Genomic DNA, 25,200 nt, shown 5'->3' on the forward strand with positions numbered 1-25,200 from the left:
AGATTTACTGCAGCCCTTAGGAAACAGCCTAATGTCACCCATCAGAAACACCAGTGTTTGAAGTCAACCTACTCTGACATCATTCTTTATCTTGTTAAGATACCTTAGATATTTTTATTCATGTCCTGAAAGGAACTCACTCAGAGCCTGTTAATTCTCTTCCTCACACAGAATGACTGAAATCCTAATAAACTGGAACAATTTAAAATCTATGATTAAAAGCATGGTCATACTTTCAGAAACAAACACAATGAAATTACCTTCTGTGGGATATCTGTAGCTCATCAATATGTGCTTTATATTGTTCCTATTGTTATGAGCAAGCTATCAATGGGACATCATTCAAGTACTCCAAGTGAGCTGTATTATCATATTTTTATTCCATAATTACCATATTTTATTCCATATTTATATTTACATAGAAGAGTCTTAAGTGTTGTCAGGTTTGTTTTAGGTTTTCTCATCCTAATTGTTCCATACTCAAGTACTTGGAGAAACTGAAATAAGGAAACTATTATTGCATAACAGAAATATTATGGTAGGGAAACTGAGTTGCCATTTGAGAACCAGTGCAAAAAGTATTTAAGCTCTGCGTAAAGACAGTCGTTGCTGCAGCCTTTTGCAGTATGGCACTCAGGCAGGACTTGGTCCAAATAACATCTTGGTGTTTTTATCAATGGTAATGTGGTTTTTGTTTATTCAAGGCAAAACAGTAAACATAAGAAACTAGCCTGTGTTTTCAACAGGGCTAAGTAATTCCACCTTAGGAAGTGCAGTGCATGAATAAAAGGGGGTTAAAAAAAGCAGAGGATATGTAGGAAAATGGTCCTTTTTTGTTGTTTTCTGATTCTAGTGCTCTTCTGGGTGTTCAGCCCCTTTTGAAGATTCTCTTGGCTTCAACTCCTTCATACACTGAAGTCTATTAAGAAATTAAGAAGAAAAATCAGTGGCTGCTATTACAAGGTTCCATTTCACAGCTGCTGTTGAGAGATGGTCAACAGGGATTTAATTACTTGTGAATGGTGGTCATGTGAGGCCTACCAGCCCCTGGGCAGGCTCTGAGGAAAAGAATGTTATCAATAAACATGAATTCTCTATGCAAATGTTTGAACCACTGCAGGACAGCTCTGGAGTGCTTTAGAAAAAAACCCAGGTGTTGAAGTGCTGTATTCCCAATACCACTTCTTAACAAGTTTCATCTGTGTGTCTGCTTTTACTAAAAGTGTGAAGAAGCACAGCAGGGTTGGACTGGATGTTTTTCATACCTCAAATCTCACACTTGTCCATGAAGTTCTTTTTTTTATTTATTTATTCATTCTTCTAAGAAGCTTGTGACCTGCTAGTGGAGTTGAGTTCAGTTCAGTTTTGGGGTTTATTCCAGAGCCGTGAAACATTTCCCTTTTGTCACAAACTTCTCTCTCTGTGTCATCCTGCCCCAGCCCCAAACATGGTTTTAAAAGGATATTTATCAGCCCCTGGCAGTGTTGCCCTGTAGAAACCTCCTGTGGTAGGGCTTTTACAAGGCACACACTTGGAAAAGGGCTTTCAGCCACAGCACATCTCTCTCTCCCTTCAGTACATAGCTTGTATTCACCGGCTTCAGAGTGCATTGATAAGATAGAGCTCACATGGGTACAAAAGCATAAAAATCACAGGCAGTTGTAAATTTTGATAATTTACTTAAAAAAAGTAACTAAAGATATTTGGCTTGGAAAAAAATTGCCTATTTTCAGAATAGCTTTAAAAAGTTATACAGTTAATTATATTGTAAAGTAATATGTAAGTGACTGCTTAACTCACCTGAACAAGTTCATCACCTACAATTTCTCTGCATACTTTAAGCACTTTTCCGTTATCTTTCCTGGTAAACGATCCTACAAGTTTGTTTCCTTCCATGTTCCAAGCACCCTGTAATAGGATAACCAGCCTCCAATATTTTGCAATAGATGTGACACTGATTTGATTTAAAGACATGAAAGTGAGAAGAGATTTTTAAAATGCCTAAAAGTGAGACGAGATTACAACTGTAATAATGCCTTTTTTTTAATGTTAATGAAAAAGCTGTAAAAGTGCAATTTGCATAAAATCCCACTAGTTTATTTAATTACATAATAGCCAAGCTATGTGTTATTTTAGTTCTTAATAAATCATATTTTAATTAATTGTCTCAAAACAGAAAAGGCAACTTTTTCTAAATACCCACTCTGCTATCTAGGTGGGGGACTTGAGTGTTGTAAGAGGCAAAACTTCAATCACTTGGATTTCATCATGTGAATATTTGCTACATACTTTGCTTTCTGCTCTCTCTCTGAGTTTTATGGTACAGTGTTGAGCCATTAACAGTTAAAACCGATCTGATGTTTTTGTATAAGCTGCAAGTATTCCTGAATAGTCACACTTTAAATATGCAATTTAAATTACAAACTAGGAAGATAAATTATTCACCCTGAAACTGTATTCCATAAAGTTATTCTCATAAGTAGATGCTTATATAGGAAAGTTTCTTACTGAAACTTCAGTTCCATCTGCCAGAGTGTACTCAAAATTGACTCCCAGAGTAAATTCAATATCTAGAGTACGGAAGTTGCTTGATTCTTTGATGATAAATTTGTTTCCATCTTGTTGAATAGTCATCTTCAGATTATCATGGGCTCCTAACTTTCTTTTCATTATGTTAACACCTGGAAAAATCAATTAGCATCAGTCAGGAAAAAAAAAACCAACAAACAAAGGATTGTACTAGTCTCTTTCTAGTGACTTTTATGTGGTCAAGTGAGATTATTGCAGCATTCTGACCCAAATTTTTATTCTTCACTTTTTTTTAGGCCATACTTGGCAGTACTGATACAATGCAAATCACTATCCAACTGGAAGGGTTATGTTTATATCCCTACAACACACATTTTTTACAAAGTTAAAGTATCAGGATGTTAAAGTTACTTGAATCATGTGTTTCTATGAAATTGAAGGATGATTTTCTTCCTGTGTGACTTTTGAACTAGTTTCATTTTCTCAAACTAATGTTCCTGCTGTAGAATTCTGGTTAAAATGTATCAAATTCTCTTCCCTTTTCCTCAAAGTTAGACTTAGAGATTCTTTCCTCTGCTGAAATAAATAGTTTAAGATTAACATAATTAAAATCAGAACATTTATCAGGATCTTTACACCCCTCTCCTCCTATTGTAATCTTTGGGAAATAAATGCATCACACAATGCAAGGGTAGAACAGCAAACAGTGAAGGGAGAGGTTAGCCAGAAGGTAGTTCACAGAATGCCGGAGTCTGTATTCAGCCATAGTGGTGTTAGTCCAGTAGAAGGCACTGGAAAATTAAGACTTACCCATGGCCTCCATCATCTTTTCATAATTTTCATTTCTGTCTATTTTCCAAGTACCGTTAAATGCCATGATTCCCCTCTCTAATGGGATCAGCCTGAAGTAGCCAAGCTTTGCAAAGAGAATTTATGTACTGGGTTATCTTGAAAGCAATTTATGAAGTGATGTGGCTGGCTAAAGTTCACTGAGGCAGGAGAACTTTACTGTAGTTTAATCAAATTTCAAATCATGACCACACTGCTTGCAGAATCTCTCACTCATTGCCCCCAAATCATGGAATTATTTTTATTGCTCATCCTAATGAAGAACCACTAATGCATTCATTTTATTCACTACATTTGAGTTGTTGTAAAATTCAGCTATCTCATGAAAGCAGTAAGATGATTATTTTCTATTTGCTTTCATGCATGTGGGAGAGAAGCTTTATGCAACTGGAGAAAATGTATTTGCCCAACAGACTAAACACTAATCCACTTTGTTTTAATTTAATAGAGTTCTGTTTTTCTGTTTTGCTCAACGTAAGTATGAGGCAGAGGGTTTGCTGATTGTCTGGAGGTTGTTTCAGGCAACTATCCACTCACTTCCCATCTAGTGGAGAGCTATGAAAATTGGGATGATACTCTGTGTTAATATACTCACTCTTTAATATACATTCTGAGGAGCTGCTACAATTAATATTTTTCATTATCACACATTCAGTGAATGCTATGTGCATCAAACCCATCCCCACAACAGAAACAAATATGCATGCTAAGTGAACTCACTCAATGTGGTTGATTTCCATAGAAGCTAGATGTTCCTGGTTCAAGGTTAGTGCAGAAAATTACTTTTCCCTGATTTAGCTACTTCTTCCCCTACTCACCTTCCTCACTAATTGGTGCTGCTTGAAGCTGAGCAAAACTATTGACCCAGCTTTTGTTTTAACCACATTTAGGATTATAATTATTCTTTTCACATGACTGGCATCAGCTTTGTTATTTGTTAGCTTCAAAATGTAAATATAAATCCTCAATACTCAGTTGTATTTTGCTTAGCGCATGCATGATGGGTTGTGCTCTACTTATCAAATAATAACAGTGCCTCATGTTATCATAATCTTGTACACCTGTAAATTGCATCCTGAAACGAGGTTTTACTGAAATGTACCTGCACATTCAGGGCTTTGATAGTGACAGCAGAATAGTGTTGCTTTTCAGTCCAGTCAGCTTCACTTTGAAATCAATAGTAATCAGGCTAACAGACTGGAGGACAAAAAATAGCTCAATGGGTATTTCTTAATGATGCAGGGCAAAGTGCTATGCCTGTGGCTAAAACAGGGTGCTAGAAGCTGACCATGTGTTAAGAGTTGAAATTAACTTTTCCAGACAGACCCTTTGGTCTTTTGGAAGATGGGATTTGGTGCAAGCTAGTCTTTTGTAGCTGTGAACGCCTCATGTTCCAACTACAGCTATTCCAGTCAGGACTCTCCCAGGAGGAATTTGCAGAGGTTATATTGTATCTGTCAACAAAGCTCATTTCATGAGTCTTTCTGAATTAGTTTCATTTGAAGCAAGCCACCTTCTTTTGCACAGCATATGTTTCAAACCTGGGGCGTTGTCTCAATTGTGTGGGGAAGTGAAGGGATATGAAGAACCCTAACTCAAAGTTTCAATGAGCGTCCTAGCCTATTCCCAGTGCTATGATAATCATCCATGTCCATCTTACCCTTAATCAGCTAAGAAAATTGGCAAAAGGAGTTTCTGTTAGAGTGACATTATCTCTTTTTATTGCATTGGAGTGTATTTTGACCTTAGGAGCTATCATTGTCAGTCTATATTATTTATGTAGTATATATACATGAACAAAACCCCCTGATGTCTGGTTACGATTCATCCAGTTTATTGTTGCTTAACAAAATTACTGACTTTGCATAAGAGTTCTTTCTGGCAGGGGTGTAGTACAACTTGTGAAACACTTTGTGTCCAGTAGGTGACTGAGGCCTGAGATAATGTGAATGATGAAATCAAACAATCGGGAATTTTTGTGAGGATGTTAAGCTTTTCTACTTCGTACGTGAGTTCCACATTTTCTCCAAGAACTTGCTGATTCATTTCCTTGAAGAAATGCTGAGGTATCTGAAGTAGTATTTATATATTTAAACAAAACTAATGTTATTGACTACTTACTTTGTTTGAATCTAGTCTATCTTCTTAACTGCTGAAAAAAATAACTCAGAGTAGTGATGTTCTGCAAGTTCAGTATGAATTTCTACATCAAACTTACTACAGCATTTTTTCTGGAGTGGTTCTTCAGTAACAGAAAGGTCTCAGATGTGCACATCCTGTTGGTTATCTCACAACTTGCTTTTCCTTACTTGTGATTCTTTGGTCTCCCTCAGAAGTCAGACTAACCAGCCCATTCCAAACCTTTTCACCACAGGAGCTGCAAGTATCTGAGTTTCTGACTTTGACATCAAAGTTTGTTGCTCTGCTTCTGTCTCGTTTTTCCCTTCCTTAACATTTCTTTTCACTGGACATGAACCCTTATGATCCTGTTCAGATCAGCCCCAGAGATCTGTCAGTTATGTAAGAATCCCCACAGGTGGTAAATATTTATGAGTTTCCTGGTGTTCCTGCATTGCTGCAGTGTTGACAGCATAAAGAACTGTTCTTTGAGGACTCATGGAATGGCAGTGCTAGAACAAGCGGCCATCTTTTTAATCTCACCATTTATTGAGTGACTTAAGGTGATGAACACACTGAAATCTGGTTTCAGTTTTCTCACATGTACTAGAATCACATGGTGTCTACTTTATTGAGGGTGCTTTTGAGTTCTTTTGAAAGCTGAATTTCTTCCTAAAATTGTAATTAAAAATTGATTTTATAGACTAAAAAGTTTTTTTTTAAATGTAATATTCCACAACCTGTCTACATCTTCCTTTTGTAGTTTTCAAAACTACAATTTCACTTAGATGGTGCATTGTAACACTTAGTTCCATGAAAGTTATGAGAGCTAAAGGTGTGTATTTTTTGCCTTTGTGGCTTTCCCCAGTGTGCCAACTTCACAGCGCTGACAATGGACAAGCTTATTAACTTTGAAGTTTGATCTCTAAATGAGCTGGATGGAAATAAATCATTAACTTATATAGCCGTGGCAATCTCATTGTGCCAGTTGTGATAATCATTCTATGTTGTACTGTGATGGTAAATGACAGTGAGATTCCAAAGATCAGGGTGACAACAATGCTTTTGCCATGGGTTACATTCATCTATCCTGTGTATTTTTTTGTGGCTTGTCTTCAAGTTATTCTGCCAAAAATTGGCTAGGCCAGTAGAACTCAGCTTTGCCATGGAGTGATTAAGGCTTGATACCAACATAAACATAGTAGTCTTATGTAAATATCATAATATATAATACTATATATTAAGAGAGAGATGCATCCCTGCTAAGTGCAGACAAACTGGTTACTGACAGTTTTGAACTGATTTGGTGCTTTTGCTACTGCATGATTCTTCCATATGTCTTGGAATACAATTGCAAAGACGGCTGGACACTTAAATATATGTATCTCAATACTCTTCCTGCATTTTCCAGGCAAATACTTAGTAGCAATCAAATTTAGGGAAGTGGTTTATTTTTGTTCAGAATATGAAATATGATCAAGGGTGGGGCTGGGTTATGGACCTGTGAGCCAACAATATACACTACAGAAAGTCTGCATCAGTCTTTATGTTTTCTCCAAAACTGAACTGGACTTGTAGTTCATTTCTGCATCGCTGTTTGCTGATCATACACTTTTTGCTTTTGATTATGCTATAGCTCCAAACTCCACCAAAGATTACTGTGATTATGTGATTAGTGACTTGAATCTAATCTCATCTGTAAAACAGTGAGCTTCAGAGTTCTGAGCTCATCATAATAGCAAGAGAGGACTGTATGTGGCTCAGATTTGTGTAAATAAAAGACAATTCTTCATGTGTCATGTAAAAGCAGAACAGACACCCAGATCCAGGTTCTGTTTTACAGCTCAGAAATGGACTTTCTTTAGCTTCTCTATTCTCTGTAAACTGGAACTTCCCTTTTATTAAAATGCTGTGTGTATTGTAAAATGTTGCAGTGACTGGATTAAGTACTACAAAGAATAATTCTGAAGAAATGTGAGTATGTCATGTGTAAACTAGTGGTGTGATTTAACCAGGTATGTTACTCCTAGTTTTTGTTAAAGATCTTTCATGATGTTCTTTACAAAGAAACCTGTCTAAAGGATAGATCTGTTACTGGCCTTTATGAACCGCTATGTGGGCAGTAGCAGGTTGTGGCTGAGTTGGTTACCCTCATACTTCAGCAGGAAAGAGGTTTTTATCTTTACTTGGTATTACAGATTCAGAATGTAATTCAGAAAGTAATGCAAAGTTTTGGAGAACAGTGCAGTCTCTCAGGAAATGTGAAAATACATTTCCATGTTACATAAAAAGAGAGCTTTGGAATAATGGGGGGAAAACATGCCTCCACATAGTTTAAGAAATTCTGAATTGTAAATATGGAAGTGAAAGTTTACTATATTTAGAACTTGTGGTATTTTTCAACTGAAATTGAAGTTCCAAAGGTTTACATGCTAAGAAATGCTGTTCTCTGAAGGGCTGAAAAAGTCAGTGACTGTCAGATTCCATCAATTTAGATCCTAAAGCTTACTACTGAAACAAACTCACACATTTTAATTATTTCTAAAAAAAAAAAAATTAAGAGGGTGAGAGTCACATTAATGTGAAACATCAACAGTAACTGTCACCATTGTTACTGGAAACATGGCTGGAGGAAGAAGCTGTTGTCTTTTTCATGTGTTACAAAGGCATTCCAGTTATGCGAGATGTAAAAGACCAAGTGTTATATTGGCTTTGATTTTCAATAAAAATGCCCTCCTTCAAGGTTGTAGTATTTTCTGGGCAGGGTAAGAAATGTATTGCAGCACTCCTGTTGATATGAATTCAAACATTCAGCAAGGTAGTGAAGACCAATCAGGAGCAGGACCAGGCTGGTGAGTGGGCTGTAAAGATTGTAGTCCCAACAGCAAATGATTACCTGATATATGTCAACATACATAGACAGTTGTTCAGTTGCACTCATAAACTGCAGTTAGTTCAAGCAAACAGTGCTTGTGTTTTGTGCTAAACTAAATCTGGCCCTTCATAACTTTTTGAATGAGGCTGTTGTTTGTCAGGGTTGTACATACTTTTTGGTTTTGCCTAGAGCTAAAAAAAAGTCAGGCCTGAAGTGTTGCTGTGGAGAACATAATTGGCAAAGAACAGCACTTGCCAAGAAGCCCATTGGTCTAGAATTAGTTCTAGAATCAGAAGTTTGCACATGATGAGATTTTTGTTGTCAAAAGTATTTTTTTCACAGCTTGTTTGAAGTCACTGGGTTGACTATTTCTATTTCCACCTCTCTGACATGCTACCCCAGGAACTGATACCTGGGGGAAGAGGGGGAGGATGGATCTGTGTAACAGTTTATTTGCCAGGAAGTGTAGCTGCAATGCTCTCTAGTGGTTAGTAGCAGTGGATTATTTTTGCTGGTTTTAATAGAAGTATTTTATCACTGATTCATCTCAGTAGTACCTATGTTACAACTATCTTGATATTAATAGTGAAGTTTTTCTCTTCACGACTTCACGGACCTAGAGAAGTTATTCCAAAATGTAAATTTATGGAATCAATGGTGTGAATAAGAGAAAAGTGAAGTGTTGAAAATTCTACCTCAATAATGTTAACAAACAGTAAAATTCAACATTGTCCTTTATTATTTTAAAAAGCATGGAAGAGTACAAAGAGAAGAATGAGAAATAAGTAGTAAGCAGCAGTCTGACCATAGAAGATAACCTGACTCTATATCCTCTGTCAGCTGTACATTTAGCAGGACTAATGATACTCTTCAGTAATGCAGTGAGCTTTACTTAAGTAGTCATAGGGCAGAACCAAGGGAGAACAAATAACATTCAGAAGACTTTAATACTGTTTAAAGGCAAAACATAATATACAGAGTAACCTCCTTAACCTAGTACAAAAATACTGTGCCCAGAAACTATAGATCTGTTCAAAGATTTTGAAAAGATAAAAGATTACAAATGGACAAACTCAGTGGCTAGTGACTGTGATTAAGATTTTTATTAAACTATAATAGAAATGTATATTAAAACTATTTACAGTGCATTTCACACTACATTCTTTAAGAGACACTTGCAAGTGCCTGCCATGTGAATACAAAGAGGGCTCAAATTCTAACTTCAGTTACATCCTGTAAGGTACCTTGGGCATCAGCAGGAATTGCTGAATACAGCAAAGAGCAGGTGAGGCAGGTGTTACCAAGGGTAAGAGTTTGGTCCCTCTGTATAAGTAAAGAAAAAAAAAGGTGGATTTGACCCATTATTTCACTTTCTGTACAGCTCAATCCAGCTCCCACTGATGTAAATGGGAATCATGTAATTGACTTCATATGGGCATTTAAGCATGCCTTAGGCCCTGGCATGACAAGCTCATGCTGTGAACATTAGTGGAAACTAGCGATTATATAGCATTGCCACATAAATATACATTTACAAACAGTGGTACTTAGATAGGAGTTTCTCTATGGAAACAAACTTCTTTATGTGGAAAATAAACTTTCCCGTGCAATTTCCATTCATCTGGCAGTGACAAAGATAAAATGTCTTGCTGTCACATTTTGCTGTATTTAGCAAGTGTCACTAATTACCAGGCCAGATTCTGTGATGTTTCTTGGTCCTGTGAAAGTCCAACCCAAAACATCCAGCCCTCAATATTTATCATGATCTGGCCAAACTCACTTTTTTGATTCAAGCTCCAATGTTCAAGCTTAGCTTTCAAATTAGTGCAAGACCCTGAAGGAGTACAGCAGGGAACTGTGAAATAAAGCTGAAACCTTGTGGAATGTAAACTCTATGTGAGTTGACACAAGAAGAAAATACAGCATCACAGAGACAATGCTTATAACTAAAGCTAATGTATAATTTTGCCTGAAGTACTTGGTCTCTATAAAGCCTTTAAAAATGAATGACTTAATTTCTTTTAAGTGAGGCATTTTTTCCATCAAAGCTCCCTGCAATCTTCTCATGCATAACTGCAAGGAATACTAATCACACCACTTGGGTAAAATCCTTCAGTTTTAAGAGACTAGATCTGACTCTTCCTAGGAAATCTTTCTGTACAAGCGCTTGGAAAATCAGTTACCCAGTAACTGGACAGTGCTCTTTTTTTTTCAGTTCATGCGATCGCCTGATAAAATGTATTGGATTAGAGTTCAGAAGTTTATATATACACAGTTGTCAGAGAGTGAGGCATGAAATCAAGCTTTAGTCCTCTTTTCTAAAGAGAGATCAGCTAGTCATCAACAGAATAATTTCCTTTATCACTAGTCCACTTGTATTCTATGAAGATATTAATCTGCTGTTAACTTTAAGCCACTAATTAAAAATCAGCATCATCTCTAAACCCCATGTTATTTCCTCCTCCTTTCTTTTGTTGTATGATAGAACAGAAAACCTAGACATTCTGCAGCTAGTATCGATGCATGCTAACTGTTTGGAAGAACAGATGAAGAGCTTCACTGTTGTTTTTATCAGAATAGGTAGGGTTAATCAGTGATTTTGGATACGTTAATAGGTGCGACAAGTAATTTTTTTTCAGAAGGGGAACCCAACCAGGAAGAAAAGTGTACTTCACACATTAAACTATGCTGTAGAGTGACTCTAAAGGATAATATGTTTATGTCAGAACAAGCAGGATACCAACTTAGATGTCTTCATTGAGGCAAGTATTAAAAATCAGTGGGGGAGACAATTTCTCTACCTTAAGAATATAAAATTTCACAGTGGCTTTAATGGACTGACAAAGTCCATTACAGTCTGAACTGACACAAAGTGCTAAGCTCCATTTCAACTTGTTTCTTGTATAATCCACACTGATTCTTTCGCTAGACAATAAAAACTCGGGACAATATGAGACCCAAACTGAAATAATTAAACATACAACTCATGATTAAATTAATGGCTATAATCCACTAGATGGGTCTGAAAATGTTGAATTCTGAAGACAATGAATTTCAGGAAAAAAAACAGCTTGTTTTTTTTTCATATTACCACCTATCTCCATTACAAAAGGAATGATCAATTTCTGCAAACAGGTCACACAAAGCTATGACAGAAACCCAACACAACCTGACTTTGCTCTCAGGCAAAGAACTATATAAACAATGTGATCACTCTGAAGTTTCTTGAATTACAGCAATCTATGCTTGTAAGGTTCTTAGTAGTTTCAAGGGTTTGGGTTTGTAGCAATATATACAGATAGACATGTATGACAATTTTTAAATTATTTAACTAGGCACTGTATGTTCTCTCTGTAACTAGGAACTGTATGTTCTGCTCTTTGTAGTGGAAGAGGTTCTGCAGGATAAATGTGTACAGATATGTAACACATATATTTACATACTGTACCTCTGTATGAACCTTTGAAAAAATGCAACATCCATGTCCATTTTTTCAAGTCAAAGGGAGGCATCTATCATTCCTGTATAGTAGTTGTAGATTTATGTCATACTAAAGCTTTGCTGAACACACAGTATAGTAAAGAAATACTGGGATCTTCACGTCAGTGACACCTCACTACACTGTGATGGCACTACAGTTGATTTACTGTGTTGTTACCATGAATTACTAGTTTCAACATACTAGCAAGAATACGCCTTTATATACATACACTTTATTCATATTAAATATGTATCTCATCAGTTAATATAATAATTATATTTCCGTATCTCAGGCATTCAGGGGAAAAACGTATACAAGGATGATGCAAATCCTGAAACAAAGTTTCCTATTTATCTGAGAATACTTAAAAACCTTTTGGGAGGTGTGTGTTTTGGGGGCAGGCTGTCATATGTGTGCATATGAATAAAGGTATGGAGCCCTGTGTAACAGTAGCCCTGGAATTCTTCATTGTTGTTGAATTCCATGGTTTTGTTTTGTTTTGTTTGGAAAAATAAGAATCAGGAGAAATACTTTGGTGGAAAAATGTTTTCAAATTCTGCTGTAATAATAAGTTATTGATAGTCATTAGATAAGTCTGAGATAGCACTTAATTGGTGAGAAATAATTTCATTTGGCAGAAATGCTGCAGACTATCAGAATGCCTTATTCTACATTTAATAAAGGGTTATGAAACTCAGTATCATTGAACATTTTGAAACATTTGCTTCATCATTTGTTAACTTCTGGTATGGTTTATCTAAACGCTGAGACTGATAAAAAGAGGTTGTTTTCACTGTCTGTCTGATCAGCCTCTTACTGGGGGGGGTGATAATGCCCTGGAAAGAAGAATTTATTGCCGTTTCCAACCAGGATTTTCTGTGTTACTGTAATAGAAACAAACTCCTGCACTTCAAAATAAGATCCCATTTGCCTAACACTCCTGCTGACTTCAACGGAAAAGTCATTACTACAGATTTAAAAAGACACTTTCTGTGTCTTTGCAGATGAAGTTATACCTACTGCTGACCAGTCTTAGATAGCTGACCCTCATCTCTTAATCCTGTCTACTCAGAGAATAGAACTCTATTTGTATTACTCCTTTTGGGGGTTAAGGTGTGTAGTTTCTTGAACTGATTCCCAAATCACAACCATTTTTATTAGTCATCTTCATTTAAATAAACTATCAGTGTTGGTTTTTTTACTAGTGCAAGCTAGTGGCTTTCTTACTGTTCTGAACATGAATGCCTCGTGTACAACTGGCAAATCCTTGTGGCATTAATTTTTTCTACTCCTTTTATGACATTGTGATTAATGATTTCTAACATCAACTAATGATAAAAAATATTTTAAAAAGATGTTAACATCAAACTGTCTTCAAAGTGGTCATAGCCATTTCATAACAGCACTGCCCTGAAGAATCAGTCACTGACTGTTGCTGGAAGTGTGCCATTCCTGCATCACACTATGATTCACATTTTCATCTCTTGCTCTTGCAGTAGCATTCTCTACTTTTCCTGCCTGTGATTCAGTCTGTTGATTATAATGATGTTAAGTTCAACTTCCAAATGAAGTTAAAATCAGCATATGAAAATTATCCTGTTAAGTTTCCATTCCTGGGTGTGCTTTTTGCAGCTTTCTGCGTGAGCCATTCTTCCGTGGCAGTCTGTCAGTTATGTTGTAACATTTCCTCAATCTTCAAGCACTTTCCATTATTTATGGATAAACACTTCTACCAAAAAAACTCCTAAGACCCTCATTGTCTTGTAATTTATGAAGGTTTTAAAAATATATCCAAATGTAAGACATTTCCTAAGACATTTCTCTAATACAAAAAAGAAAAACGAAACCAAAACCTACTCTGTGCACAGATTCTGGGGCTTTCACTCTTCAAAGCCCAGTTCTGTCTCCTGAAAGACATTAGCATACTATATGCTGGATTAGGCTCCCCAGAATTAGTCTCAGTCTTTCCTCTAAACCTCTGGGGAGAGAACAGGTGGGACTGCATATGCCTTCAAACATAACACAGCATAATTGGAAGAGGGCTAAAAAGGTGCAAAATGCAGTAGTCCTTAAGATACTGGCCACAGTATGATCACTAACAACTATATACATCTCTAAAGTAATAGGCACTCATACCTTCTTGTGGAACAAGGTAGCAAAAACTACCCTTGCAGATCTTTTTCCATCTCATCTGGATGTTATGAACATATATCTGCATATAGCTTTGGCATATACATGGTCATGCTGCAGCTTGGCACATGGGAAAATAATACAGCAGTGGCAAAACACAAGCCAAATTCATACAGTGTTTAGCAAGATGCAGTACTCCTACTGCTATGTCTTCTATGTGAGTATACGCTTGTGGTTGTTCAGTGAGCATCTCAGTTCCGTTTGGCTTGATTGCTTTCGCCATTAATCAGATTTTTCTCTTGTTGTTCAGCTAAGGATTGCCATTTCTGCCTATTTTTTCTACAGCCATCCAGTAAGGGGTAGCAGGCCTCTGACACATGTGTTAGGGCCTGAAATAAAGAACATGTAGAACAGATTACATTTTACAGCAAAGTAAGTGTTCTTAAAGATGAACATGAGAGAGACCATATCAAAATATGAGATTCTCTAAATTGAACTGGCATTCTGAACTTCTAGGAGGGCTTCCTGCTGCACATCAAATGTGAAATACAATCAAGTATTTTTCATGATGTATCTGTGTTACTGCATCAGAGTGAGGGAAAAATGGACTTCGATATTTAATGTAGAATTGCAAAAATTAATATAAAAGATGCTTATGAATTGTTCTTTCCTTTTCTGATAGATGTGATGAGATCTCCCTGAAGAAACTCTCACTACCATAGAGAAGTATTAAAGCTTGTGCCCAAAGCATCTATATCTGTGTGCAGTGGAAAGTCTTCTGTAACATGTTCCTCTTCACACTGACTTTTCTTTTTCCCTGTTAGCACCATTTCTAGCTGAGTGTGGTTCCTCAGTTACGGAGTGCAATGCAAAACTACAAGACGACAATTCCAGATCATCCTTTTGTGGCCAGTGTTTTCTATCTCCATCTGTTAGAAGGCTACAATGAGCAGTTTATCTGGAGCTAGATATTTGCAATTCTTTCTTAGGCACCATACCTCATACAGCTGCAAACAAACAGCATCTATAAATCCAACCTGCATGCTGGGAATTTTATTTTTCTTCTCTCTGTTCATTAGGTCCTGCAGATAAGAAGTAAACAAGCTCTGTGTTTAAATGCATTAGATAAAACAAAACAAAACAACAAAACCCAAAGAGACAGTCTGGAATTAAAAGCAGGAACTTAAAAAGCACAGCAAGCTTAGCACAGCAGGTTATCGGTACATGTGTTGTAATGCAGGTAATTTGACTGCATGATTTGCTTTAGGAGATTGCGTCTGGACTGACAGAGCCCAAACAGACAGGCTCACTGGTATTGGATAGGTTGCAAATAGGTACCAATTTAGGAATGTATTTTCAAGACAATTTAGTAATACCAATTTAGGAAGAAATAATGCTGTCTGCTCTTCTGGCTCAGAGATGACAACACACCATTGGTGTTTGGGAACTGCAGGGAAGACAGAGGAGGAGTTGCTTCTGTATTATGATCAATGGGAGTAATTGTGGCTTTTGAAAGGCAAGTGAAGTGCTGTTTGTAGAAGCAATTTTGAAAGAGGTGATTCTGCATGATTCTGCCACTTACTGTTGGTTCTATGTTGAGTTCCTTCCGCTCTTTATCTCCTTGATCAAAGAACTCAGTAGCTACAAGCTCAGCAATCTGTAAGAGATTTCATACATTAACAAATCTAACAACTCTAGAAGTTTGCTTGCTACCTATAATAAAAACTCTTTCCTATGTTTCCTATCTGTCCATAGGATGTATCAAATTGGGACCTCTCAAAATAAGACTCCAGCTTAACAACTAGCTTTTAGAATTCGTCATGCACAGGTGTGCACAAAGAGAACACCTGTTTGTGCTGATACTTAGACAAAACAAAGTGAATAAAATGGCACATAGGCACTGGTAACAGTAGGAACAATCAGCGCATAGATAGTGTGTTCTATCAACTGACTGCCTTGTTGGAAAGCACAGAGATTTCTGATTTACCTACAGATTATGGTGATACAACTAAATGCACAGACCTTGCTACAAAGACCTGAGCAAGTCTTCACTCCACATACAGCACTTTGAAGGATTGCCTCCTAAGGCTCTGCATCCCACCACTGGCTTTGCAATAAGGACTAGATGGAGGAAGGAGAAGCTGTTAAGTGGAATTTGTATTTAGCAAATCTTAAAATTAAGCATATACCCGTTGCTGAACTGGCCATGGTTTGGTGATGGCTGATAAATCACAAGCAGTCATCAGCATTGCTCTGTTGAAAAAACAGAAAGAAATTTCTGAATGGCTGCATTGTGAAAGTCAGGTGATTAGTAAAATAGAATATAAAGGAACACAAAAGTCAGAAAACCACGTGAAATTAAAGCACCGTTATAAAGGTATCCAAGGCTCAGTGATGTGGTAGACTTTCACCTGTCTGAAATGGACATACAGAACTGAGTAAATGTGGACTGGCTGGTTCATTTGGTGACTTTGGTCAAATGAGCTCTTTCATTCTATTTGCTCCAGGACATACCACATTTATTTATTTCTGCCCAGAGAGGTTGTGGAGCATCCTCCTCTGGAATGCATCCACCTGGATGCATTCATGTGCGGCCTGCTCTAGGTGATCCTGCTTCGGCAGGGGATTTGGACTTGATCTCTGGAGGTCCCTTCCAATCCCTAGCATTCTATGATTCTATGATTTCTGACATTAGCAGTGACTTTCATCTTATTGACAGTATGAGGGCAAAGGATTGAGATAGAAATAGACATAGAACATGACTAAATTAGATTGGTCTTTAAAGGCACTGATTTGAAGTAGGGCATCACTTCTTTCGGAGACAGCCTGTGTAAGCCTGCTCTTCTGCAGCTGTGTATTACAATATGTGTCTCTAGTCTTCATCTTTGTTTTTCCACTACTGCCAGTAAAGAAACAGCTTCAAAGTAAACTACTAGTCCTGCATCTTTAGCTTTGGGTTTCAGCAATTCAGTATTTCAGTATGAAGTATCAACAACAGGAACCCTAGAGTCTTTCAGAACATAAATGCTCATGTAACTTCACATGCTACTTACTTAGTATACAGCTTGCAGACTTTATTAAGTTAAAGCCAGCAAATCATTCAGTGACCTGTGTGTCAGTCCCACTTTGTAAAGGGCTCAGAGAACACAGATCTGCTGGTTTTAATGAAATTCACAGCAAGATGGCATGGAAAATTTGGTACTTAGTAATATTAATGACTTCTTAATCATTCTGCATTTACTTACAAAAAAAGCTCCTTCTGTGTAGGATCTTCCCAATTAAATTGCTTCTTCCTTAGAAGTTCAAAAAATTCTCCTCTCCTCCTTTAAAAGAAGTAAACCAAAAAGATTTTGTAGGATGCTGGCACAATCCAAACATCCAGCAATGACTCTCCAACCAGGCTGGCCTCTGACTTACTTTATGTATAGCGCTAGGTCTGTGGCAAGAATGGCTTGCTTTATCATTTTCAGAGTGGCCTTGTATTCTTCAATGGAAAGGCTGCTGAGAATCTGATTTCCCTTTACAAAAAAACCAAAACCAGTGTTAGGACTAAAATGAACAACAGCACTTCAGTCTGCTAGAATATCTCTTAGATACTAAATCCTTATGAATTGCTTGCTGAAATCTGATGTCATTCTTCTGCGCTGCTTCCTTTCACAGATTCACCAATTTAAAAATAAAAATTCCATTCTTCTTGAGTAATGACAGCCACCCAGCAACAGCATAGTAATTGACTAACACAAAATGAAACTGCAAGCAGAGCAGCCTCAAAGACTTTAAGTCCATTTCATTCATCAAAATGAAATTTGCCATTAGCTGTATCATAGCATTTCTCTTTCCCCACCCGCCCTGAAGCAGATCTAGAATAGCTTCCAGCACCTGCCTGTACAACTCATGTAAATGACAATGTTGTCCTTTTCTGAAGCAAAATATATAACAAGCTCAGAAGCCCACTGTTAAAGCACTAATGGTGGAGCTGGTGAAATGGCATCCGGCCTCCACTTTTTACCCTATATTATCCTATCCTGAATAGGAAAGAATCATTACAGTATAAAGGAGGCTGGAAGTGTCATACTGAAGATGCAAAATGAGCAGTGAAAATATACTGCTTTGCAATGAGTGTGCGTGCTGAATAACGGCTCTTAGAATTACTTAATATAAACCAAGAAGATTGCAGTTTTATTTGTATATTTACTTAACTTAGGTTTGGCTTCACTTTGGAATGTCAACATCAGCAGTGTTTGGCTTGGTCTCATCGGGACTGCTTTGTGTATGTGTAGGCCGGAATGCTTTTTCAAATGAGAGCAAGGACTTGGTTTGTTTGGTGATTCATAAGAGGTCATGAAAATGGCAACAAAGCCTTTTTTCCCCTTTGCTCCAAGTAAGCAGGTATTCCAGAGGATATTAGCAAGGCTTCCCTTATCAGGCAACACTTGGAAAGGTTTGGTGGCACTCAGCAATGAAACTGTGATTTCAAAACTGCTGCATTTGCTTTCTTTACCCAAAAAGGAATGAAGATCTCTTAGGAATGTATAAGGGTGGGAATGTGTCCAAAAGCTAAAAATAAGAAGTAAAATAGGGAATAGTTTCCTTCAGCATACAGGAAAATGTAGCACTCACTGGACTGTTGAGGATCATAAGGCATTGATCAAAGTGATGATGCTCCATGATTGAGTGGCAATAGAGCTGAGCCAGTGGATGTTCGCTTCTGAGGATTAAAAGGACCCATCAGATGGAGAAATGAAGTTAAACATAATACTAATCCAGACATAACTTCCATTTTAATCTCCTCTTATCATTAGCAGTTTAGCCCTCCTCCCCCATGCTTGTTTTTGACCAGTTCCATTCCCTTTCTCTGTAACTGGCCAAACAAAATGAATGCACAGTTAAAAGACAATGCTGTCACTTTGGCAGAGCACCAGCAACTCTGTTTTTCTGCCTTCTGTTACCTGTAGAGACCAGGTGTACAGAAGGAATTAAGAGTTGTTAAAGTTCTTGTATGAAAAGAAAAGGTAACAAGAAGGGTCCATCCACAAGCAAAATGTGATGGTTTGGGTTTTTGAAAAAACATTTTAAACTCCTGCCTGGTGCATTTAGTCAGCTCAGCTACTGAGCTCTTAAGTCATACTGCCCACTTCTACCAATGGAAGATCCCTGCTGACCTCAGTGCAGGGCCCGAAATGTAAAGCAAGTAATCTCCCATCGTTAGTAACTTTATTAGAATAAACTTTATTAGAATAAACCAAACCAGGTTGGAAGAGACCTTCAAGATCATCATGTCCAACCCATCAACCAATCCAACCCACCCAAACAGCTAACCCATGGCACCAAGTACCCCATCAAGTCTCCTCCTGAACACCTTCAATGACGGCGACTCCACCACCTCCCCGGGCAGCCCATTCCATAGCGCAATCACTCTTTCTGTATAGAACTTCTTCCTAAGAACTGTATTGGTACTTCATTCATCACCTCTCTCTTCAGGACCAAACTACTGCATTATCCTTGCCTACCCTTTGCCCAGGGTAAAATCCAAAAGGGAAACAAGGTTTCTGCTTGTAGGTTCTACTACAGACAGTGAAAACCATCACAAAACCAACTGTGTGGATGCAGAATTTAAAGCTCTCTTAGTCTAGAAAATAGAATTTGCTGTTTGAGTAGCTTTAGACATAATACAGAAAGTCCTCCGTATTGAGAATTTCCAATTTACCCATTCCTCATTGCATAATACAGTTGTTATCTTTTGATGCTGTATCTTCATTTGAGCCCCTGGTCCCACATTGTTTATGTCATCTCTTCAACTGAATTGAGATTCTTTTGGAAGTCTGTTTTGCTGCTGATCCTGAATCCGTTACTCTAATTATAATCTGACCTACAAATGTTTAATCATGTAAGAAATTCTATTTTAGCATATAGTTCCATGGGACCTTTTGCATGGTTAAGGATCATTCACATGAGTTAATGGTTGCAGGATTGGGTCCCTGTGTCAGTGAGTGCACACAGAGACTCAAATAAATGTCATAAGAGGAGACTCGGGGGATTTAAGAAGCACAAAAATGTGGAGAGAAAGATGGAAAGACAAACAAAAACACGGAAAGGGAGATTAAAGGCTGCAAGCCCCTGAGGATTATGGGCTGGCTGCCCAGCACCTCCTCTGAGACCACTGCAAGAGTATAGAGCAAGTATGCTTGCGTGTCTCTGCAAGGAAACAAATTGTAGCATGGTGCCAACACATGCTGGGTGAAATTCCCATTGAGTTAAGTGGGATGCTTACTGTGTCCCCTAAAGTTCATCCTGACTGTGGAGAGAAATATGTGAGAAATATCTTAGGTTATCTTCCCAAGTACTGCACCAAGCCAGAGCTTGCTCAGTACTTCCAGACCCTGGCTTTCTGGGAAGATGCAAATGCTACAAATAAACTCAGGTCCTTCTTCTGTAGTACACCATGTCAGGCCAAGGGACACCACTTCTTTCTGAACACAGTAGTTTGGTTATTCAGTTTTCATACTCAGTCCTTGCCTACTTTACCTGTGGGTTTGGAAGTGAAAATAAAACAACGGCATATCTACCAAAAGACATTTTAGCAGTTCATTTCCTGTAATTTGTGCTGCCAGAACCATTTTAATTTTTGAAACCTAGTTGCATAATAAAAGAATTATAAGCTAAGTATCCACTCTCAGTGTCTCCAAGAAGGAAGCAAAAAGGATCTGTTCCTGGAAAAAATAACCTTTTTCAGATTTAAATGAGGGATTTAGAAACAAAATTCATGCAACTTTCTATTGAATTATTAAGCTGTAGTCATCTCTGCTTGACAGTGTGTGTGAATGTTAGATTTTGCTGTCTATAACACTTTCCCAGGACATTTCTGAGAGGAGATGACGCATCTCCAGATGTCTTCCAGGAAATTTATTTTTAAACAAATAAAGCAAAAAATAGCTAGCTGGTTCCAATCACTGCAAGGCTGCAGTGACTGCTGGAATCCCCTATTAGGGAACTAGAAAAAGGTTATTCTTTTGTGGAGTTTTGGGGTTAGTTTGGGTTTTCATGTTTTACACATCTGTCTTAGTGTTATTCTTAAGATGTATCTGAAAGCAGGAATTCTGCTTCAGCTTACTTATTTTCTGCCTTTCAGTATTTTCTGCCTCAAGTAAACTTTTCCTCCCCTAGTATCTTACTTTACACACAGCGAGAACAGCAGACCACTTCTTCCAAAGGTAGCTTCAAAACCACTCTCCAACTCTGCCAGAAAAAGATACAAGTCTACATTTCTGGGTATCTTTTCCCTATCTCTGGTCAGATCAGGACACATTGCCATATCACAGTACTCACATTATACCATTTTTAAGTCAAGCTGGTTATTTAATCAAAGAATCACAGACTGTTAATTGAAGTGAATACAAAATTCACTGGAAAATACAGTTTGGGCAGATCTGAAACTGTTAATTAAGAAACCAAGAACTTGTGGTTATAAATTAAAATATGAAGAACATTTTAGAAGAGATCAGATGCTTAATTTTGGTAAGTTTTGAAGTCAAGCATTTTATTTAGTAAAAATGCTTTGTTTCAAGGTTTTAAACTGTATTTTTACTTTTTCACTTTGTTTTTTTCTGTACTTCCAGAATTGATCAAAGTTAAAGAGTACAGACAACCCCAAATCAATTTTTAATGTTTACCTTATCCAAATCAACTTGGAACGGCTAAATCATGAGTAAAACAATCAGAGTTCTTTTGGCAGGGAGACACCTTTGTGTCAGATGGCTGCAGATCTCATGTCTGTGCTAGCCCAGACTGGACAGGAACCAGCTGGTTGGGCAGGGAGCAATCTGAAAAGCTGCCACTGTCCCTTAGAAGCTAGGACCTTCTGCTGTCACTGCATGGGAAGTGGGGGATGGGACATGCAGAACAGGAACAGGAAGATGCTATCCCTGCAGAGTCTACAGAGTTCCCTTCATCTGCCATCCCCATTAGTGCAGCTGAGGTTCTGCCATCTTTACTTTGGACCCCTTGAATGTTTCAGGCTGTTCCTGCACTTCCTGCTTCATACCAACCCGCTCCTTTGTACAGCCTCACATCATCAAATCAATTCAATTGTACTTAGTTTTGGTAATAATTTCTTTAACTTCTCTCAGACTCACCTTTGTATATAAGAGTTGTTCACTCCCCTGTGATCCAAATCATGGCTTAGAGTTGCTATCAGCAGTGCCAGTGTTTCTAAGTCAGTCAGCTTGCTCTACATGTGAAGAGTAGTATAAGCAGTGAGTTAGCTTTGTGTTTCTCCTAAGAAGATGTGTCCCCCAGTGTTTGCTTTCTCCCTCAAACTGTAGAAAATTGGGAGATTAATTTTCAATGCTGTTCTGACTCCAGAATCTAGGACATGAAAATCAGTGTGGTGTGAATCCAAAGTAGTTAGGAATGAAGCAATTTATGGAAATTGCACTGGAGATGGACAGGGTTCCAAAAATAGCAAGCAAGCTATCAGGATCATCAGAGATTGCTAGACTGCACACAGAGCAAACTACCATGCCCTTCAGTGCAGAAGAAATATGAAAGCCCTTGCCTTTGTCTATTCCAGCACCTTTTGTCTTTTTTTTTTTTTTGAGTGAGACAAAGTTTGTAGAAGGGAATGCCTCTTCTTTGTTGCTATTAGGGTTTGGTCTACAAAGAAGATTTAATTACTCTCTCAGAAGTGCTTACTGTAAAATAGTACAAATAATTGGTTGCAATTGTCTGTAATAAAACTGAAGAACCACATTCATTCAGAACAGAAACAGTTTGCTTTCTTCAAAAATACAACCCCAAAACTTAAAAACATACATAAGAAAAATCTTGAATCATTATCTTTTTTGAGTATCATCTAGCCCTTCAGTATTTGTAATAAAGAATGACTAGGTTGCTTTTAAAATTATTATGTGTCTATTATGTGCCTAATGCTGTAGTCAGCTTCTCTGTTCGAACTTAAAATATTTCCTGTTGAATGCCGTAGGGAACATCTGAAATAAGGTCAGTCCTTATCTTCCCCACCTTTTTGACTTGTTCAAGCACAAGCATTAACTTTAAAAAGGACATAATCATTTACATGCCTTATATGAGATATTCCCATTGGGAACATACACCTGATCATTTCCAGGGGATTTAACGGAAACTGGGTACATAACAACACAACAATTTCACAAACCAAGCCTGTAAAGTCTTTAGCACAAATATTTGGATTACACTGGCAATACCACAGAATAATGAGCATCTTACTGAGATCAGAATCAGAACTATGCATCTTTTATATAAATTGTTTAGCTAGAAGACTCTTAAAAGTAGAAACAGCAAAATGTACCTGAATTTTACCAGATTTTAAAGCAGCAAACATGCACTGTGCTGTGTTAAAGGCATGTCTCCAATTGTGATAAGCGACGTTTTTCCGGTAATTTTTCTTTACACTTAAAATCCATCTGCAGAGAACCTTTAAGAAACAGCATCACAAGGTTAGCTGTAAATGTCTTAGAAATCCATTCTTTTAATGAAAACAAATCTTAGCCTCTAATCCTGCTTGAAAACTCTCACAGAAAAAAATGCCCTTTTCAATCCTTTAAGTTCAAATACAACATATTTGTAACTGTGAATATAGATAAGAATATGCTTCCAGTCACTAGTTCAGCCTCTCACTGAGTAAGAGATACTTGTAGGTTTGTGTTTTTATTGCTAATAGCTAAATCAATGTCAGATGCGACTTCTGTTAAACCACACACTGAATTACACTGAGCTAGCTGGGAGAAAAAAAATCAGTGGTTGTAACAACGCATTTGATACAGAAAATTATTTATTTTTTAACTACAGAGTTCTTCCTAGAGCTGTTTTGATAACTAACATGTGGCTTTTCCCTCATATCAGCTTGTCAAAAGACAAGCAGAATTGGACTTTGGAAAGCAAGTAAGTAACAGACAGCAATGACTATATTCTTGGGTAATATTTTTATATGCAGTATTACAGGCTGTGAGTTATACTGCTACAAAAGTGAAAGGTTTTGATGTGTACTAACAGTTCCTTTGGGTTAGATGGATACAGCCCATCAAGGTCCATGTTAAATGCTGGCTGAGAATCTAGTCCTTCGTTTGTGGAAGAAAATTTTTAGTGTTTTTAGTGAAAGATGTCATGCCAGCAGAAATGAAAATCCAGTACCATTCACCCACATCAACGATTCCACACTTACAAAAGCAGCAGCATTCTCTGCCTTCCCAGTGTTAGGAAGGAGTGGTAGGCTATTGCCAGCTTTATTTAGCTCTAGTATGGAAAGCTGAAAGTGTAGCTTCAAAGTTGTCAATGTTCTCTTGCATCTATTGAGATGTGCAATTATTTGTCTGTCATCCTGGTGTTATTTTGGTTTTGCAAAACCATTACAATTGCTCCAATAGAAACTAGAAGCCCACCCTGGACTGCCTGATTCTGTGTCTTCTGCTGGGACATACCCTTAAGGAAGTACAAGTTCATGGGCTTTCTACAGAGGTGAAACTAAGTACCAGGATATTCCAGAGATCAGAGCACAGTATTCCTTTGGGCCCTTCAACACTACTAATCTAAAGTGGTCTATAAACTGAAGATCTAAAAAATAAATGCCTGTTTTCTTTTACTAATTTGTAATCATTCAGTAGGACCAAGCTGAGGACAAACCCCAGGACTGCCCACTTGATATGCCTTCCTAGTTTGATAGCTACTTTTTAATCTTGATTTCCAATTACATTTACTACTCATTTCACTGTTCTCCTGATTTTCTAATACTGAGCTTGTCTCTTCAGGTGAAGCAGTATTTGACAGCATTTATACCTCATGCTTCATTTGGAAATTCTGCACCAGGTTGAGGTCTGTGAACATTCGAATTGTACACAATGTTGTTTCATAATCTGAGAGCTCAAAATCACTGAAGTTGAAGTCAGTTAGGTTGAGAGATTGTGCAGATGGTACCACAGCAGCCTAGAGAAGAGTAAGAGAATACAGCTTAGCACTAGGAAAGAGAAAGCATAACATAAACGTCTGCTTTTTCAACACAGTAGTAGTGAGATGCTAAATATTACCTTCAGATTATACTGATGATTACTTCTCATTTATCTTTCATTAACCTTTCTTGTTTAACGTTACTTGATTTCCACTGTTCAGTCTGTTAGCTAAATCACTCATGACAAATTGTAAGCAAGAGAAATGTGTAAATGTATGAAACTGGGAGGTTGAGAAAATA

The 25,200-nt window shown here is 37.5% G+C and overlaps 2 protein-coding genes across 7 annotated transcripts in view; both read right to left on the reverse strand.

The window, feature by feature from the left end:
- Positions 1–356: 356 nt before the first annotated feature.
- Positions 357–3,445, reverse strand: FABP2 (fatty acid binding protein 2). Its single transcript, XM_068153938.1, has 4 exons — positions 3,340–3,445; positions 2,509–2,681; positions 1,801–1,908; positions 357–919 (listed from the first exon to the last, which is right to left on the reverse strand). The coding sequence occupies exons 1-4, from the start codon at positions 3,404–3,406 to the stop codon at positions 869–871; spliced, it is 399 nt and encodes a 132-aa protein (XP_068010039.1). The 5' UTR covers positions 3,407–3,445; the 3' UTR covers positions 357–868.
- A 5,659-nt stretch (positions 3,446–9,104) lies between these two features.
- PDE5A (phosphodiesterase 5A) overlaps positions 9,105–25,200 on the reverse strand; it is a 95,687-nt gene continuing 79,591 nt past the window's right edge. For all 6 annotated transcript variants that reach the window (XM_068153945.1, XM_068153944.1, XM_068153943.1 and 3 more), the window contains exons 12-21: positions 24,792–24,938; positions 23,308–23,433; positions 22,115–22,209; positions 18,603–18,690; positions 17,400–17,500; positions 17,228–17,305; positions 16,172–16,235; positions 15,565–15,639; positions 14,981–15,064; positions 9,105–14,371 (exon numbers count right to left, since the gene is read on the reverse strand). In XM_068153945.1, coding sequence (XP_068010046.1) covers positions 14,234–14,371; positions 14,981–15,064; positions 15,565–15,639; positions 16,172–16,235; positions 17,228–17,305; positions 17,400–17,500; positions 18,603–18,690; positions 22,115–22,209; positions 23,308–23,433; positions 24,792–24,938 — 996 coding nt within the window. In that variant the 3' untranslated portion in view covers positions 9,105–14,233. The remainder of the gene's footprint in view (positions 14,372–14,980; positions 15,065–15,564; positions 15,640–16,171; positions 16,236–17,227; positions 17,306–17,399; positions 17,501–18,602; positions 18,691–22,114; positions 22,210–23,307; positions 23,434–24,791; positions 24,939–25,200) is intronic.

This window comes from Melanerpes formicivorus, unplaced genomic scaffold, assembly GCF_026170545.1.
Source record: "Melanerpes formicivorus ecotype bairdi unplaced genomic scaffold, bMelFor1.0.p_v2 SCAF_27, whole genome shotgun sequence".
Taxonomy (NCBI): domain Eukaryota; kingdom Metazoa; phylum Chordata; class Aves; order Piciformes; family Picidae; genus Melanerpes; species Melanerpes formicivorus.

What these genes read in the sequence shown, in the direction of transcription:
- FABP2 (XM_068153938.1), bottom strand. Translation starts at nt 3,406, where the DNA reads ATGGCATTTAACGGTACTTGGAAAATAGACAGAAATGAAAATTATGAA. An exon ending in CAGATGGAACTGAAGTTTCA is followed by an intron (nt 1,909 to 2,508) that starts GTAAGAAACTTT and finishes ATCCTATTACAG; the next exon opens with GGTGCTTGGAACATGGAAGG. An exon ending in TAGGTGATGAACTTGTTCAG is followed by an intron (nt 920 to 1,800) that starts GTGAGTTAAGCA and finishes ATTTCTTAATAG; the next exon opens with ACTTCAGTGTATGAAGGAGT.